The 17,413-nt window shown below is 36.9% G+C and overlaps 2 protein-coding genes across 2 annotated transcripts in view; both read left to right on the top strand.

Annotated features, from left to right (window-relative positions):
* Positions 1 to 3,626: 3,626 nt before the first annotated feature.
* On the top strand, positions 3,627 to 13,519 carry LOC116181308 (cilia- and flagella-associated protein 91-like). Its single transcript, XM_031501626.1, has 15 exons — positions 3,627 to 3,785; positions 3,831 to 3,907; positions 3,956 to 4,119; positions 4,168 to 4,382; positions 4,429 to 4,595; positions 4,652 to 4,820; positions 7,962 to 8,297; positions 8,344 to 8,516; positions 8,640 to 8,786; positions 8,837 to 9,058; positions 12,606 to 12,754; positions 12,801 to 12,979; positions 13,027 to 13,152; positions 13,201 to 13,326; positions 13,381 to 13,519. The coding sequence occupies exons 1-15, from the start codon at positions 3,749 to 3,751 to the stop codon at positions 13,473 to 13,475; spliced, it is 2,382 nt and encodes a 793-aa protein (XP_031357486.1). The 5' UTR covers positions 3,627 to 3,748; the 3' UTR covers positions 13,476 to 13,519.
* A 3,342-nt stretch (positions 13,520 to 16,861) lies between these two features.
* LOC116181315 (cleavage and polyadenylation specificity factor subunit 1) overlaps positions 16,862 to 17,413 on the top strand; it is a 35,212-nt gene continuing 34,660 nt past the window's right edge. Inside the window, exon 1 of the mRNA XM_031501633.1 lies at positions 16,862 to 17,401. Within this exon, the coding sequence (XP_031357493.1) occupies positions 17,024 to 17,401 (378 nt within the window). The 5' untranslated portion in view covers positions 16,862 to 17,023. The remainder of the gene's footprint in view (positions 17,402 to 17,413) is intronic.

Below are 17,413 nucleotides of genomic sequence, written 5' to 3' on the forward strand. Positions count from 1 at the left end.
TCTTTGTTATAAAGTTTCACTAGACTTCGGGTTGCATAAGAGCTCTTAAATATTCGTTTTAGCATGGTTAAGGTAGGTAAGTATGGTACATTTTTGAAAACCTATTGTAACAGATTTTGAGTTCGTATTTTGGTAAACAGGAAAATTTATACATGTACCGCTTCATAGCGAACATGATGTTACGTTCACTTTGGACCAACGTGACAAAATTACCTTAGATAAGCACACGGTAAGCTCAGGCAAAGTAGAGGTGGGTCGGGGTGAATATGGAGTTCTTCTATACAAACACAAATAAGTCAAAAAGGGAAAGAAACAGTAAAAGTAATCCGGATAGGCGCCATTTAATCTTTGATAAATCTAGAGAGAGAGGGAGGAATACTTACTAAAGGGATAAACAAGGCAGACTAAGAGATCCTTCTTCTCGTCTTACTAAACTCGAAGGAATGCACAATTATGGGGAAAAAAACATAAATATTATTTGATGTCATAAATGCGGGTGGTTTAATACTTTTATTTTTCATTTGCCTATTATATGTCAATTATATCTGTCATATGTGATATATGAAGCAGTCTATTACGCCCAAGGGCATAATGAGAGGGCATAATGGATTGTCATCTCATTATGCCCTCAAACGGCCTGTCAAATTGATTGACGGAGTTATATTATGTCATAAAAAAGATGCAACTTGATTCGTATGGAGCACTTTAATGTTGGGCAAACAATAATCATGACATTTGTATATTGGAAATGCATTCTTTGGAATGATGAAAAATAAAATGTTGTATGCACCTCACGCATTACTCAATATTTAACCCTCGGGCGACTTACAATCCCTCGGGCCGGAGGCCCTCGGACTCTGTCGCCCTCGGCATAAATATCGCCTTAATGCCCTTGATGCATAAATAACTATAATACAATGATCTCAAAATATCACAAATCTGACACTGTTATATATAGATCTGGTATGTCAAAATGGGAACTTAAAATAATCTCTAATAAAAAAACAAATGAGAAGCCAACACGTAGCCGGGGAAACTATTTATCCAAAAAGGGCTTCCGCAGAAATAACGGAGCTATAATCATTAAGTGACTTTCAAACAAAGTAATAATCACAACTCGTTAGTATCAAAAACCAAAATGTAATCAAACGTTAAAAGGGAAAAACGACGAAAACAACTAAATTTACCTTTGAACTACGGTCGCAACCTTCTGAGCTCAGAGGACGCGAAACTGCAAATCTGTAAACAGACAGACACACAAACAAAAAAATATAAGGGTAATGATTCGCGTTGCACAATATATCGCATAAGCAATGGTTAACGTAAGACACGAAGGGTTATTCTTATACGTAGAATTGCAATCAATACTAAAAAGAATCAAAAATTCAAATGACTTTACGACAAAACAAAATTTGGTTCGACTAAGGTTTTTGCAATCGGTATGAGATATCAAAAAGTGACATGAAGTCTTAAGCAAAAAAAACTATAAAATGTACAAATAACTGAATCTCTCTTCAATGACAAAGCAATCTTATCAATTCAAATGAAACCAAACTTACACGAGCAAGTTCTTCAGAGCAAAATACATAACGTTAATTAAAATTGTAGAAATTTACTTCGGACAAAGTCTCGGCAATTTTTAGAACTAGATATCACAAACAAAAGTAGTTAATATGAAGGATAAAATACAGTATACTAACAAATATAACTATCTGGGTAACACAAATATGATATCGATCGTAGATGATATTATCGTTAATGTAAACTTCGGTAACGACAAAACTAAACGTAATCGGGTAACTGGGTATACAAATACATACGAACGATTTACACAGTACCACACGTCTTGTTATTTAGGTACTTGCGTTTCGGAGGAATCAATCGTAGGTCAACGAACATCGCAAAATTGGGTCATCAGTTCAAATCGGTTTCACACGAAATGGCGGTAATTTTTCAGTCGATAAGGTAGAAATATGCAGGGCGTTTTTGACTGGTAATGGCATCGAAATTTCAATGGAATTCTTTTGCACAATATCGAAAATCGGGAATTCGCGTTTCCACTTAGAAATATCAATGCACAATCAGGAAGCAATTGGTAACTCCAAAATAAGAAGTAAAAAAACTCAGGGAATACGAAAGTAGCCTGAAATGGATTATTTAAAGTATATAGATAATGCGTCATAGACAACATACCGTAAACGGCCTTAAACTTGTAAGATGAATCCGCAGAAATGCGTCAGCGAAGTTGGAAGTAAGATAATAAGAGAAAAACTTCACTAATCTTAATACAAACACCACATAAATATCCCAAAAAGGTAGACAATGATGTCAAGTAAGTGTAATGGCGTGTAGCTCAAGTACAAGTCAAGATCGATTCGAATTCTTCAACAAGATTTTGTAACCGGCTGGTTACTTTTCAACTCTCCTTACCGTTTCTTCTTAAAGTATCTTATTTAGGGTTGGTTCTTCTTTACATAAAATAATTGTTGGGCGCCGGCTAGCTTCAGTCGATGATTCTTCTGGCCTCAAGGAGAGGGGAAAGGATAAATAAATAACAATCAATAATCTTTATTAAAACCTGTTAAGTCCTTTTTCTCTTAGAAATCGCCTTTTCACTGTAACTAACACATAAGAGAAATGGGGGCGAGGATAACTTTGTCGCACGATCGATGTGGAAATCGAATGAATTCGGACCGCCTACTGCAGCCTGCTATTCGCTTTTTAGTTGGACCAATCACAGGCAGGCTGGTTTATCTTGGTCTTCGTTTGGTACTCTCTAGATGGACTACGCACGGACCGCAGACGGAACAAGCACCAAGGAATACTCGCCTTCGATAATCTCGCAACTTTCCATTTTTCTTCTTTGCGCCTTGAAGCATCGTCTTCGTCTTCTTCGTTGGCTCGATCGAGATGATTTCACTCGGTTCTTTTGCTTCTTTTCTTACAAAGATCGCCTTAACGCTCTGTTATTAAACTCCGCGGGCGCGACTGACATAGATGTTGCTCCGTAAAAAGGCGGCGGGCAACTCCTTTCTGGTGCTTGAAATCCCCGTATTTATACTTTCTCACTTAGTATCCACTGACCTCAATTCGCTTTATCGCGCAAACTCGCACATGTATAAATAGCTTGAACGCCCGTGACTTAAGCTTTTGACACTTTGGCATGGGTAGAGAATAGACGAATTTAGTCGCTCTACTAGCTCTCAATTAATTATTTACAATGACTCGGACTTTGACCTTAGCGTTAATACTCGTTATTTCTATGCAGTTTTTTACCCTAATTTACATATTTACATACGGTGAATGTAATTCACGATTCGCGATTATTACTTATGTTTAATTCTCTTTCTGCGTCATAGCGGCTATATTTGAAATGCACACTCGGCTACAATAACTTGAAATAAACAATTCTCCTTTAAATGCATTCCTATTCAGTCACATCATTCGTACTTGGGAGTCATGATTACATTTAGACTGGCTACTTTAATTACGAAAAAATAAAACTTTAAATAACCTGTACAGAAATACTGTTACAATTTGCGCGCGCCAACAGTAAGTGGGAGAAAAACGCGCAACAGAAATCTAGACGGGAAGGTTTTAAAATAGTATATTGTGAGGACGGGTAATATTGTTGTTTTCAGCATTAGGTTCAAAAATGGTAGAGAAATCGTAATCGGCAGTTTTGCAAACTCCATTATTGATCAAACAAGCGCATGACAACAGCTTGACGTCAAGTGCACAACACAAAATGACCAAACTAACGAGACCCAACGATTATTTATACGGTAAGTACACCGTAAAAGTGGCCCAATGCAGCCTCTCGCTTACAGATCCTCTGTTCACGGTTTCCGGCGAAAGGGACTATTACAAAGCCGCCATGGCGGCGAAGATGTCCAGTGCCAAATACGTAAGTCACGCGTTTTCACAAAGTGCAGCAGTATCACCCCCCTTTTAGGCGATTTGTCCGATTTTCCCCAGCATGTTCTCAGATCTTCCCCATCAGCCTCGCCAGATGATAGTGTTGAGAAAGACGGGTTCCATTCCACAATTCAAGCCACAGGTTGAGTTCAGGAAATCCGTGGACATAATCGGCGTGGACCGCTTTAAGTTCTTTCAAACGTATAAGTCGCCGGTACAACACCATCTGCTGACCGAGTAATTTTGCAGACCGATCCCCTTGTCCATCAGCCCCGTGCTGACGACGCCGAGACTGACCTTTAGCCCTCTCATCTCCGCTCAGAAACCGGCGAGGAAAAGGCACAAAATGATTCAAACCCAATATCGAGAGTCGTCAGCTCAAACCATCCCCTGGCAGCCGAGCAGCTACACTATAACGGACGATAGCCATCCCGAATTATTAATGCTCGATTTCTTAAAGTGGGGTTAGTCGCATCGACTGTGAAGTAAGGCATTTCAGATAATCCGTAGGTTGCGGGTTACCGGCCGGCATGCACGAGGTGCGCCTAATCGAGAGGGCGCGCATGAAGAGAGCGTGGGAGAATTCACTGCCGCCCGCTACCGATGATGCCAGCATCGAAAAGATGCGGGCGATGACTGAAGCGATCGAGCGAGACGAGTGGGCCTTTCGAGAACAGGTGACCGGTGTAGATACAACTTAGGGGAGTAGGAAAAACTGCTGTTGCCATTGTAGGAAATACAAGACATACAAGACTTACGCTTGCAATTGCTGGTGCGCATGCTGAACGAGCTACACGCTAAGTCTCATATTAGAACTGAGATGAAACTGAAATCATTTTGCAAAACAAAGATGGCCGAAAAAGAGGAAAAGCTACAAAAGCTTCATAGAGATGGTAATAGGGGTGAGTCAATCACTGATTACATGGCCGCCGAAAGGCAAAGGTTCATTTTTTATGGACGCTACGAACCTGTATGGCTGGGTTATGGGTTACAAGAGAAAAATAGCTTTATACTACAAATCCATATGGTTCGTCAGGCGAATCACGTGATGCGAAAACACGTGAACCAATCTTAACGTTGAAACAAAAACGTTCTTATTCCAATATAACTAATTGGCTCTTGTTTTCTGTTGATCGCCTCATTGGACCTTTGGACGTATAGACTCGGCAATGGAATTTTTTTAACTTTTGGCTTCCTTTCGCTCATTGGATGCTAGAACCCACTTGAATTATTTGCATCGATGACTTTATACAACCCTTTATTCAAATCTTGGAATCGCACGTTTCTCGGAATGTTTGCGACTCTTTGAATCTTTGAAATCTTCGAAATCTTTGAAATCTTCGAAATCTCTTAAATCCCTTATCTTTTGAGACCTCTTGAGTTCTGTTGAGTTCTCTCGAGTCTTTTCGAGTCTTCTCGACTCCTCTCGAATCTTTTCGACTCCTCTCGAAACCTCTAGAATCCCCTCGAATCCTCTCCAATCCTCTCGAACCCTCTCGAATCCTCTCGAATCCGTTGGAATCGCTTAAATCTCGTAAATCTCTTAAATCTATCTCTTGAATCTCTTGAGACCTCGAGTTCTGTTGAGTCCTATTGAGTCCTTTCGAGTCTTTTCAAGTCCTCTCGAGTCTTCTCGACTCCTCACGAATCCTTTCGACTCCTCTCGAAACCTCTAGAATCCTCTCGAATCCTCTCGAATCCTCTCCAATCATCTCCAATCTTCTCGAACACTCTCGAATCCGTTGGAATCGCTTAAATCGCTTAAATCTCTTAAATCTCGTATATTTCGTAAATCTCTTAAATATCTCTTAAATCTTTAGATCTCTGAAATCTTTGAAATCTCTGAAATCTCTTAAATCTCTGAAACTTCTGAAATCTCTTAAATCTCTTAAATCTCTTAAATCTCGTAAATCTCTGAAACCTCTTAAATATCTTAAACCTCTTATATCTCCCCTAAATCTCTTAAATCTCTTAAATCTCGTAAATCTCTTAAATCTCTTCAATCTTTGAAATCTCTTAAATATCGTAGATCTCTTACATCTCTGAAATCTCTTAAATCTCTTAAATTTCTTAAATCTCTTATATCTCTTAGATCTCTGAAATCTCTGAAATCACTTAAATCTCTTAAATTTCGTAAATCTCTTAGATCTTCGAAATGTCTTAAATCTCTTAAATATCTTAAATCTCTTAAATATCTTATACCTTTTAAATCTCCCCTAAATCTCTTAAATTTCTTAAACCTCTTAGATCTGTTAGATCTCTTATCTTAGATCTCTGAAATCTCTTAAATATCTTAAATTTCTTAAATCTCATATCTCTTAGATCTCTGAAATCTCTGAAATCTCTTAAATCTCGTAAACCTCTGAAACCTCTTAAATATCTTAAATCTCCCCTAACTCTCTGAAATCTCTAAAATCTCTTAAGTCTCTTAAATCTCTTAAATCTCTTAAATCTCTTAAATCTCTTAAATCTCTTAAATCTCTTAAATCTCTTAAATCTCTTAAATCTCTTAAATCTCTTAAATCTCTTAAATCTCGTAAATCTCGTAAATCTCTGAAATCTCTTAAATATCTTAAACCTCCCCTAAATCTCTTAAATCTCTTAAATTTCTTAAATCTCTTAGATCTCTTATCTTAGATCTCTGAAATCTTTTACATCTCTTAAATTTCTTAAATCTCCCATAATCTAACCCCTAAATCTCTTAAATTTCTTAAACTTTTGAAATCTGAAATCTTTGAACTCTTCAAAATCTTCGAACTCTCCAAAACTTTTGAAATCTACGAATGATCGAATGATCCCAATGATTCCAAGATCCAAAAAAAAAGATCGTAAAGATCCTGCAGATCTCAAAAATCCTAAAGATCTTAAGGATCATAGTGAACCCAGAGATATCAACGATCACAGACATCCTAAACACCTCAAACATCCCAAAGATTACAAAGGTTCCAACTTTCAAACAGTACAAAGATTGCAATGATTTCAAAGATTCCCTAATATTCCAATGATTCCGAAGTACCAACCATTCGAAACCTTTCAACGATTCCATTGATTCCAAACATTCCAAAGATTCTAAAGATTTTAGGAAGTCTAAAAATAATAAAAATTCGAATCATTTTCACGACGCCAAAAATACTAATGATCCGAATAATGTCAGACAGTTGCCAAAAATGATAAAAATGCTAATTATACCAATGGTATTAGATTAAGAGGTACTAAACATCTTAAAGTAAAGATGCTAAATATCCCAAAGATTCCAGAGGGACCAAAAATCACAAACATTGAACGTTGAAATAGTAGAAATCGTTGGGATGATTGGGATCATGGGAACCATTGGAATAGTTGGAATTGTATCATCCTTGATCATCCGGATCATTAGTATTTTTGGCATCGCTAAAATCATACGAACTATCATTAGCCTCTCTAAAATCTTTAGAATTTTTGGAATGTTTGGTATCTTTGGAATCATTGGAATATTAGGGAATCTTTGAAATCATTAGAATCTTTGTAATGTTTGAAAGCGTTGAAATCGTTGGACCCTTTGTAATCCTTGGGATGTTTAGGGTGTTTGGGATGTTTGTGATCTTTGATATCTTCGGGATTTTTAGGATCGATAGGTTCGGTAGGAACTTTAGAATCATTGGGATCTTAAGGACCCTTACGATCTTAAGTACCCTTAGAATCTTTAGAATCTAGAATCTTTCTCTAGAATCTCTAGAATCTTTAGAATCTTTAGAATCTTTAGAATCTTTACAATCTTTAGAATCTTTAGAATCTTTAGAAACTTTAGGATCTTTAGGATTTTTAGGATCTTCAGGACCTTTAGGATCTTCAAGATCTTTAGGATCTTTGGAATCTTTAGGATCGTTAGCACCTTTAGAATCTTTAGGATCTTAGGGTCATTAGGGTCCTTAGGTTCTTTAGCATCTTTAAGATCTTTAGGATCTTAAGGTTTTACAAAATGTTTAAGATTTATGATTGTTACAATTCTGAGCTTTTATTGTTGACAATAAACAATTTACTGATTAGTGAATATGAATTCTCAGCGTTGCGCAAGTTAGAGATGAGGCACCGCGGTATCAAGCAAAGCTACCATCCTGTAGATATCATCGAGGAATGCGCCGATCGGAAGTCGGAGATGTACGCGCCTTTAATGCGACACGGCGAACACCCGTGGAACTGGCACCAAGTCATTGACGATCACGACAGGAAGTACCAGGCGCAATTTCTGGGAGTCGAGGACGTGGGCACTCTTCCTCGCTGGCTGGACGACGCGACCGCCATAAGAGAATCGTCGATTCACCTCCCCGGTACTCGACTCTGCATAAGGGAGACCAAGTGGACCTCTCCGGTGCTGAAGGAGCTGTACGACGAGTTAAAACGTAAGTTAGTATTTGACTAAGAGACGACCAACGAGCTGGTTTCCAGATCTGCGCAAGAAGGAGAGACAAAAGTGCTCGCTGAAGGTTAAGGTCGATGAACAGGAGATACCAGAAGCGCAAACGCCGCAGGTAGCCGAAGGGGATGACGGCGAAGAGCAACTGCACCAATCCGTAATTCTCATGGAAAGGGTTCTTCGTGGTCGCGCCTCGCAGGTTCTGGTAAAAGCCTTCATTATGCTGCCATTATTGGACGATGTGCAAATTTTTAGCCCATCACGTACTAAGCGAGGATTCGTTTTCAATTAGATAGTATTCTTAGAGTTAAAGTGCACATTTATTTAGATATTTGAAGGGAGGGATAGATGCAGAGAACTGATTCAGGAGTTGCGCAGTACGCATGCGTTACAGGAGCACGAACGAGAAAAGGTGCTTCGAGAAAAGCTCGAGGTTGAATCGCGACAGAGGGCCTACGAACTGTGTGTTAAAAACGTAAGTCGATCCGCAGCTTCCGTTACTTGTAACCTCACATTGCGCATAAGGCCAGAATGCTGAAGGAGTCGTTGAGTAAGCTTTCGGGAGGCGTTGTCGGCACGCTGCTCGATTTTCTCAACAAGGAGCAGCGAAGGTTGCTGGACGAGCGTAGGATTCATGCCATGTGCTTGGCCTTCGAAAGGGAGAGAAACGCGCGCGAGGCCGCAGAGGGTGGAAGGCGTCAGGCTGAGATACGAAGAAGGGCAGAGCATGATGAAATTTTTAAGCAAGTAAGTGTGCCCCCTATTTGCTCCCTACCTGCTTCCAACGTTGTTTCAGAACCTTTAAGGCCTCTTGATTCTCTGGTATTTCTAAAATTTTTAAAATCTTAAGGATCTTGATCTTGAGGGTTTTAAGGATTAAGGATTTTAAGGATTGTAGAGATTGTGAGGATTGTAGGGATTTTCAGGATTTTCATGATTTTAAGGATGTTAAGGGTTTTAAAGTTTTAAGGGTTTTAAGGACTTTATTTTAAGGATTTTTAAGGTTTTAAGGGTTTTAAGGATTTTGAGATTTTTAAGCATTTTACGGTTTTTAAGGGTTCAGGATTTTAAGGATTGTGAGGATTGTAGGGACTGTAGGCATGGTGGGGATTTTCAGGATTTTCATGATTTGAAGGATGTTAAGTGTTTTTAGGTTTTAAGGATTTTAAGGCTTTTAAGGATTTTAACGATTTTAAGGATTTTAAGGATTTTAGGAATTTTAAGGATTTTAGGAGTTTTTAGGATTTTATGGATTTTAAGGTTTTTAACGATTTTAATGATTTTAAGGATTTTAAAGATTTTACCGATTTTAAGGATTTTTGGGGATTTTAAGGATTTTAACAATTTTAGGGGTTTTAAGGATTTTACGGATTTTAAGGATTTTGAGATTTTTAAGCATTTTGCGGATTTTAAGGGTTATGGATTTTAAGGATTGTAGGGATTTTCAGGATTTTCATAACTTTAAGGATGATAAGGGTTTTAAGGTTTTAAGGATTTTAAGGCAACGATTTTATGCATTTTAAGGATTTTAACGATTTTAAGAATTTTATGGACTTTAAGGATTTTTAAGGATTGTAAAGATTGGGAGGATTGTAGGGATTGTAGGAATTTTCAGAATTTTAGGATTTTCATGATTTTAAGGATTTCTTTAATGCATCCTGTGAGACAAACAAAGTGTATAGGAAAAGTCAATTAAACACAAATAAGACAAACATTTGACAAGCATTTGACACTTTCAGGATTTTCAAGATTTTCATGATCTTAAGGATGTTAGGGTTTTCAAGTTTTAAAGATTTTAAGGCTTTTAAGGATTTTAACGATTTTAAAGACTTTAAGGATGTTAATGATTTTACGGATTTTAAGGACTTTTAACATTTTAAGGTTTTTAACGATTTTAATGATTTTAAGGATTTTCAGGATTTTAATGATTTTAAAGATCTTAAGGATTTTAAAGATTTTAACGATTTTAAGGATTTTAGCGATTTTATGGATTTTAGAGATTTTAAGGCTTTTATGGATTTTTATGGATTTTAAGGATTTTATGAATTTTAAGTATTTTAAGGATTTTAACAAGTTTAGGTTTTATGGATTTTAAGGATTTTGAGATTTTTAAGCATTTTACGGATTTTAGGGGTTTTCATAATTTTAAGGATGTTAAGGGTTTTAGGGATTTTAAGGATTTTAACGATTTTAAGAATTTTAGGGACTTTAAAAGTTTTAAGAATTGCGAGGATTGTAGGGATTGTAGGAATTTTCAGAATTTTTAGGATGTTCATGATTTTAAGGGTTTTTTTTATTCATCTTGTGAGACAAATAAGGTGTATAGGACCAGTCAATTAAACACAAATAAGACAAACATTTAACAAGCATTTGACATTTTCGGGATTTTCAAGATTTTCATGATCTTAAGGATGTTAAGGGTTTTCAGGTTTTAAGGGTTTTAAGGATTTTAACGATTTTAAAGACTTTAAGGATTTTTAGGATTTTATCGATTTTATGGATTTTAAGAGTTTTATGGATTTTTATGGATTTTAAGGATTTTGAGAGTTTTAAGCATTTTACGGATTTTAAGGGTTAAGGATTGTATGGATTGTAGGGATTTACAGGATTTTCATGCTTTTAAGTATGTTAAGGGTTTTCAGGTTTTAAGGATTTTAAGGCTTTTAAGGATTTTAATGTTTTTAAAGATTTTATGGATTTTAAGGATTTTATGGATTTTAAGGATTTTGAGGTTTTTCATCATGTTGCGGATTTTAAGGATTAAGGATTGTAAGGATTGTGAGGATTGTAGGGATTTTCAGGATTTTCATGATTTTTGTTTAAGGGTTTTCAGGTTTTAAGGATTTTAAGGCTTTTAAGGATTTTTAGGATCTTAACGTTTTTAAAGATTTTGATGATTTTAACGATTTTAAGGATTTTAAGAACATTAACGATTTTAAAAATCTTAAAGATTTTAGCTATTTTAAAGATTTTAGGGGTTTTAAGGGTTTTAAGGATTTTTAAGGATTTTAAGGATTGTAAGGATTGTGAGGATTGTAGAGATTGTAGGAATTTTCAAAATTTTTAGGATTTTCATGATTTTAAAGGTTTTTTTTATTCATCCTGTGAAACAAACAAAGTGTATAGGACAAGTCAATTAAACACAAATAAGACAAACATTTGACATTTTCAGGATTTTCAAGATTTTCATGATCTTAAGGATTTTAAGGTTCAGGTTTTAAGGATTTTAAGGCTATTAAGGATTTTAACGATTTTAAGGATTTTATGGATTTTAAGGATTTTAACGATTTTAAGGATTTTATGGATTTTAAGGATTTGTATGGACTTTAAGGATTTTAAGAATTATACGGATTTTAAGGATTTTATAGGTTTTAAGGATTTTAAGGATTTTGAGGTTTTTTACGAATTTTAAGGATTAAGGATTGTAAGGATTGTGAGGATTGTAGGGATTTTCATGATTTTAAGGATGTTAAGGGTTTTCAGGTTTTAAGGATTTTAACGGTTTTAAAGATTTTAACGATTTTAGGCATTCTAAGAACAGTATGGATTTTAAGGATTGTAGATGTTTTTAGGATTTTATTGAACTTCAGTATTTTTTAAATTTTTATGATTTTAGGGATTTTTAGCACATTTTTTAAGAATTAAAAAAGATGTGCTCTTTGCGTTTTGTCCGTCCGTCCGTCCGGACCCACTTCTGCCGTTTCGAACTGCTTCTAGGGGAATGGTCCTAGAGTCCTGGAATTTTTTGCAGTAGGTAGCCTATACATCAGGGGGGGATTAAAAATTAATTTTATCTCGCATTGTATTCTAATTAAAGGTCTCGACGAAAGGAACCGTTTTCTACTAACTACTACCCTTCTTTATCTGTCCTCTTATGTCACAAAGGGCGATTGAAACCTCTGCAAGAAATGTATCCATTGGTGATGTCAAAACAAAAGCTATTTCGGTTAAAAAAATGCGCTTTATCTGCACAAGAGTTGTGCACAATTTATACTTGTTTATTTTTATTGCCATGATTTGTAGTGTTTAGAACGTTTAAGAAAATGTTATGATTGTGTGATTTCTAGGAATCCTAAAAACTTCTAGGAATATTTGGGTTTTTTTTTACTATTTTTCAAATTTTCGGAGTTTTTAGGATTTTGTTATATTTCGTATTGTTGGTCTTTTTAGGAAATGTAAGTTTTTATTTTAGAATTTTTAAGATTACCATGAACAAACCGCTAGCGATTAGAGAAACACGCGGCAAATTTTTGATTATCTCGAAATTATACCTACAGTTCTTTCTCTCACCTAGGTTGCCAAAGTGACTCAAGACACCGTCGATTTGTACCTGGAAGACATAATAACCGAAGGTATGGAGTTCGCTTCCAAAACGGAGGCGAGTAACTACGTAAGACGTCTGGCCCAAAAGATCGACAATGAAGTTCGCTCCCACGAAGACCAGTAGGTTTCTCTTCAAGTGCATTCCTACAACTACCCGCACTTTCAGATCAACCTACGAAGAGAAGGAAGAGCTAGTGGCAAGCTTAGTGCACCACTTTTTACTGCCGGAAGCCGAAAAGGAACTAGTTCGAGATAAAATCAGAAAAAAACAACACAACCGTTTGAAGGCAGCTCACGACACCATCTACAGCCAGTACGATCGGTTGCCGAAGGCGGAACCGAAACGTATGAAAGACGCCGAAAGATGATCATTTTCATTTCGATTTATCTAGCCATCTCCGTCGAGGAGAACGTGTCGTACAAAACTGAAGACACTCTTTCTAGTGTGTCAGAGATCATCCACCAACAAACTACCGACAATAGTAGCAGTCAAGTGACCGTCATTTACAGTGCAACCAGTAAACTCGGTTCCTTTAACCTTTAACTGCATCCGGTTGTGATTGTAGGAGCCGGACACTCAAATTTCGAAATGCTGAGCGAAATCCATTCGGTTATGGAATCTCTCATTGACAAAGAAGACATATCGTCCAACATAACGATTGGTTCGAGTGGCGTTCCGGTAAAGTGTGCGGGTGAGTATGGGCACTTCCGGTCTGTCGTCGAAATCGTCGCCCTTTCTCTTTCAGAAACGAACCTCGATATGAAAACATTGGAGATGCCGATTGGTGTTAGCGAAGAAATTGTAAAAGAGAGCAAATCCTTCTTATTAAACAGCCCTTAACAAAATGCATCACGTTTTTGTTAGTAAACAATCTTTTATTGCGATTTGTTGTATTTGAATCGAATACTGTAGTATCCAAGAGGTAACATATAGGTTCAAAACAAGTTTTGGGAATTATGGGTCAGGTATAAACAGGTACCAAGATTCTAAGAAAGGGTGAAATACACAGGATGCGACTCATCTTTGGTGCAATAACGTCCTTTTGTTAAAAGCAAGATGGAAAATTACATGGCCTTGTAGGCAAATTCAACTAAAGACGAAATATGCGGAAATTATTGAATCGCCACTCATTTATCGCACATAGATTCTAAACTGAAGAGCTCTGATTAGCGTAATCCCGCTCCTGCAAGATGGGTAACCCGCCCCTGGCTTCGGGGTTTCGAGCCTACAGTTGAATGTTGAAGGCAATCACGGAATTAAGTATCGTAACTCAATTTTGACCACAGTTTTTACCACCCCCGTGACTAGGGTTACCAACTCTCCCGGAATTCCGGGATTCTCCCGGAAAAGGGATATTGGGTATTAAAATCTCCCGGCTCCAGGAATGCACCTAAATTCTCCCGGAGTTTTACATTTTACAATTCGAATTCGGCCGCGTGTTTCTCAGCATATGAGGATTACTGTTTACTAAGGGAAGTGCGAGAAATGGTAGCAGGAAAAACAAAAAGGGTAGACTTGCGTTGGGTTTATTTTTTTGAAAAATGTGTGGACGAATGTGGTCTAGAAATAAAGAAACTCGTTTCGTTCGTTCTGTCGATTTCCATCGCAAATGCCGCTGCTGAGCGCGTTTTTAGCGTAGTGAATGAAATTTGGACCAAAAATCGTAATCGTCTTAGCGAAACTCATGTTAAGTCTGAAATACAGGTGTGTACAAATTTCAAATATACGTGTAAAGATTTTTATAATTTTATTATTTCCAATCAAAAGGCATTGCAAGCTGCTCGAAGTGTCAAGAAATATAACTTTAAAAATGTAACCATCGAAAAATGATACACTTCACTGCTATTTTAATGTCTGTTTTGTCGCTTTTATAATAAATACGAGATTTTCAGAATTTTTTTTCCTCCCGGATTTTGTATCCATGGGGTTGGTAACCCTACCCGTGACTGTTTCATTCACGGAGAAAATTTTTAGTAACAAACAACCAGTCAGTACATACATCAAACGAATCGGTAATTTTCACATATTAACATAAAATGAAAACTTATATGAATGTTACTTCAGGGACCAGATCAAGTAATCAACACATAAACATAAATTAAGCAAACATTACACCAAAAACGTAAACAATTACAAACAATAGCATAACGGTATCACCTATGTGATTGTGCATTGTTAAACCATGTAAATTTCAAAAACAAAGATTCAAACACACAAATAATATAAAATGCGGCATACAAAACACAAATACGATATAAAGAAATGCCAAAATTACTTACCTGCATTAAATAACACAAAATAACAACAAACATTTATGGAGCGACGCGTTCACGACCGCCATTCAAGACAAGATGCCAAAACGTACCCCACATTCGGGCTTTCCAGATGGCGCAGACAGCTTTTCCCCACCTAGAAATTGCATGGTTGCCAACTCTCAAAAATGTATGTATCGTCGTAAGTTGTATATACAGGATGGAACCTCTCACAATTATTGCTATTATTAGCAAGGTAATTTATTTTCGTCCTTATTCGTAGTTGCATTGTTTCATGACAGGGCTGATTATCTAAGATAATAACCCATTTTACTTTAACCAAGTTACAAACCACACGAAGGTAGGATTAAAACCATTTTTACTTTAGCCAACCACTCAAGATTACGACATCTTGCTTATGGAATGCGTTTGGAAAATCACGTCCCTAGTTGCATTGTAAGGAAATACTTGTGGCGACGGGTCGCTTGCACATCCGGCACCCTCATTGGTCAAAACGGTCAACCGATGAGAGTGTAGCGCTCCTGGCCGCAAACGTTTATTTATGTGTACTTTCTCTTGCATTTCGTTGCTGTAGGACGTAGGTGATTTATCTCATGTATTTGTGCGGCCTATGCCGGGGTTTTTGTCCCGTCGAAGGTTTCCCTGGTATGGTCTTGTTGTGTGCGTAATATATTTATTTATTCTTGTCATTTCTTACGCACAAAAGTTCTGTCTTTTAATTAATTCCCTTCCCGATTATGTGTCACGTCCCAACACGTACAAGAACCGATTTCACAACTTAGGAGTTCATTCGTGCCACCCATTTGGAGCCGACTGCCAACCAAATTCAAAAGTACCGCGAAAAGTTCATCGTTTCGACTTGAAAGGTAGGTGGTTCTGCATGTAGATTTTTTGCCAGAGTTGGCAACGGTTAAGTATAGGGTAAGTCAACGTTTTCAGTGTCTGCTTGATAGACCCTTACAGATTGCATTGCTATTGAATAGAAATTTAGTTATTTTGTGCATCGTAAAGTTCTTTTCTTGAATTTAACGCCACTTCTATGCTGTTATGCACGATTGAAAGGACGCGCTTTTCTGAGCTCAAAAGGTTGCGACCTTAGACCATGTAGTACGTTGCGACCCGAAGTTCAAAGGTAAATTCTGTTGTTTTCGTAGATTTCCCTGATTTAACGTTTGATTACATATTGATATTCGATATAATTGAATTGTAATTAGGTAATGCATTTGCTTGAGATTCACTTAACAATTTATAGCTCCGTTGTTTCTGCGCAAGCCTGTTTTGATATTAATATTTTCCCTTTTTACTAAAAATTAATTAAAATTCAAATATTAACAGAGCAGATTTTATAGGACGTATATTACAGTGACCTATTTGTAATATTGTAATATTTTCATTAAAACGCCATCGAATTTATTTTATTGTTGATGTTGCATTCCTATCAATTATTGTATTCCTTTAGCTTCGCAGAACCAGAACAATGATCTCTTAGGCTCGGTTTTACAATGTCAGTTTAAACTTCTGATTAGTTTCACTGACAGATTTCAGAAACATTATTGGGTCAACTTGTGAAATATTAGCCAATCAAATCCTCACAATTTAACTATAAACTTAAGTTTGGACTGACATTGTACAACTGGGCCTTACTCTGCCTTGTTGCCCTTTTTAGTAAGTATTCTCCTCTCTTTTTCAAAATTTACTGAAGACTGTGGCGCATATTTGGATTACTAGTACTACTTTTCCCTTTTGCTTTACGTTTGCTTGTGTAAAAGAACACATTAAAATACCAATTAAAAAGTATTCATCTAATTCGTATCTTCTGACTTTGGTATCGTTGTACGCTGTGTTGTCTAATTGTAAGCGTTAAGAACAAAGAAAAAGTGAGCATTTCTTTGGAAACATGTCATGTTTGGCAACGATGCAAAAATTACCCTACAATTGAAAATTGGCATCTAGGCCGAGTTTGTATTCGCCATAACCTCAAATACGCATCTTCATAAACAGTGATAATAAAAATGTAAATAAGACTAAACATTTAACTACTAAGTTGCAAAGTAATACAAAAACTCGCTATCCTTTCCACTAAATGTGTAAAAAAGAGTGTTAAAACTTGTAATAATGTTTTCTATGTGTAAACAAACTCACCCCGCTACGGGGGTGGAACACGCAATTAGCTGCCACTTTTTCAATAAGGCGGAAAGAAGTCTGATAACGGCCGCCGCGAATATCTTAAAAATATTTCGTTTAATTCCCGACGTCGATGCGAAAATAAAACCGACCGACCTGCGTCCGCCCAAATCGAAGCTGGAATGCGTCGCACAGTACACTCTTTTCGGCAACGTGATGTCGATGCAAAGTGTGAACCTCGCGAACGGCCCGCGCGACGCGGTTCTTCTGGCCTTCTCCGATGCGAAACTGTCAATTGTCGAGTACGACCCCGACAGTCACGATTTGAAGACTTTAAGCTTGCACTACTTTGAAGAAGACGATATGAAGGTAAACATTAGC

The sequence above is a fragment of the Photinus pyralis genome, unplaced genomic scaffold (assembly GCF_008802855.1).
Source record: "Photinus pyralis isolate 1611_PpyrPB1 unplaced genomic scaffold, Ppyr1.3 Ppyr1.4_LG9, whole genome shotgun sequence".
In the NCBI taxonomy this organism is placed as follows: Eukaryota; Metazoa; Arthropoda; class Insecta; order Coleoptera; family Lampyridae; genus Photinus; species Photinus pyralis.

What these genes read in the sequence shown, in the direction of transcription:
- LOC116181308 (XM_031501626.1), top strand. Translation starts at nt 3,749, where the DNA reads ATGACCAAACTAACGAGACCCAACGATTATTTATACG. An exon ending in CGCTTTAAGTTCTTTCAAAC is followed by an intron (nt 4,120 to 4,167) that starts GTATAAGTCGCC and finishes GTAATTTTGCAG; the next exon opens with ACCGATCCCCTTGTCCATCA. An exon ending in CGTTCCGGTAAAGTGTGCGG is followed by an intron (nt 13,327 to 13,380) that starts GTGAGTATGGGC and finishes TTTCTCTTTCAG; the next exon opens with AAACGAACCTCGATATGAAA.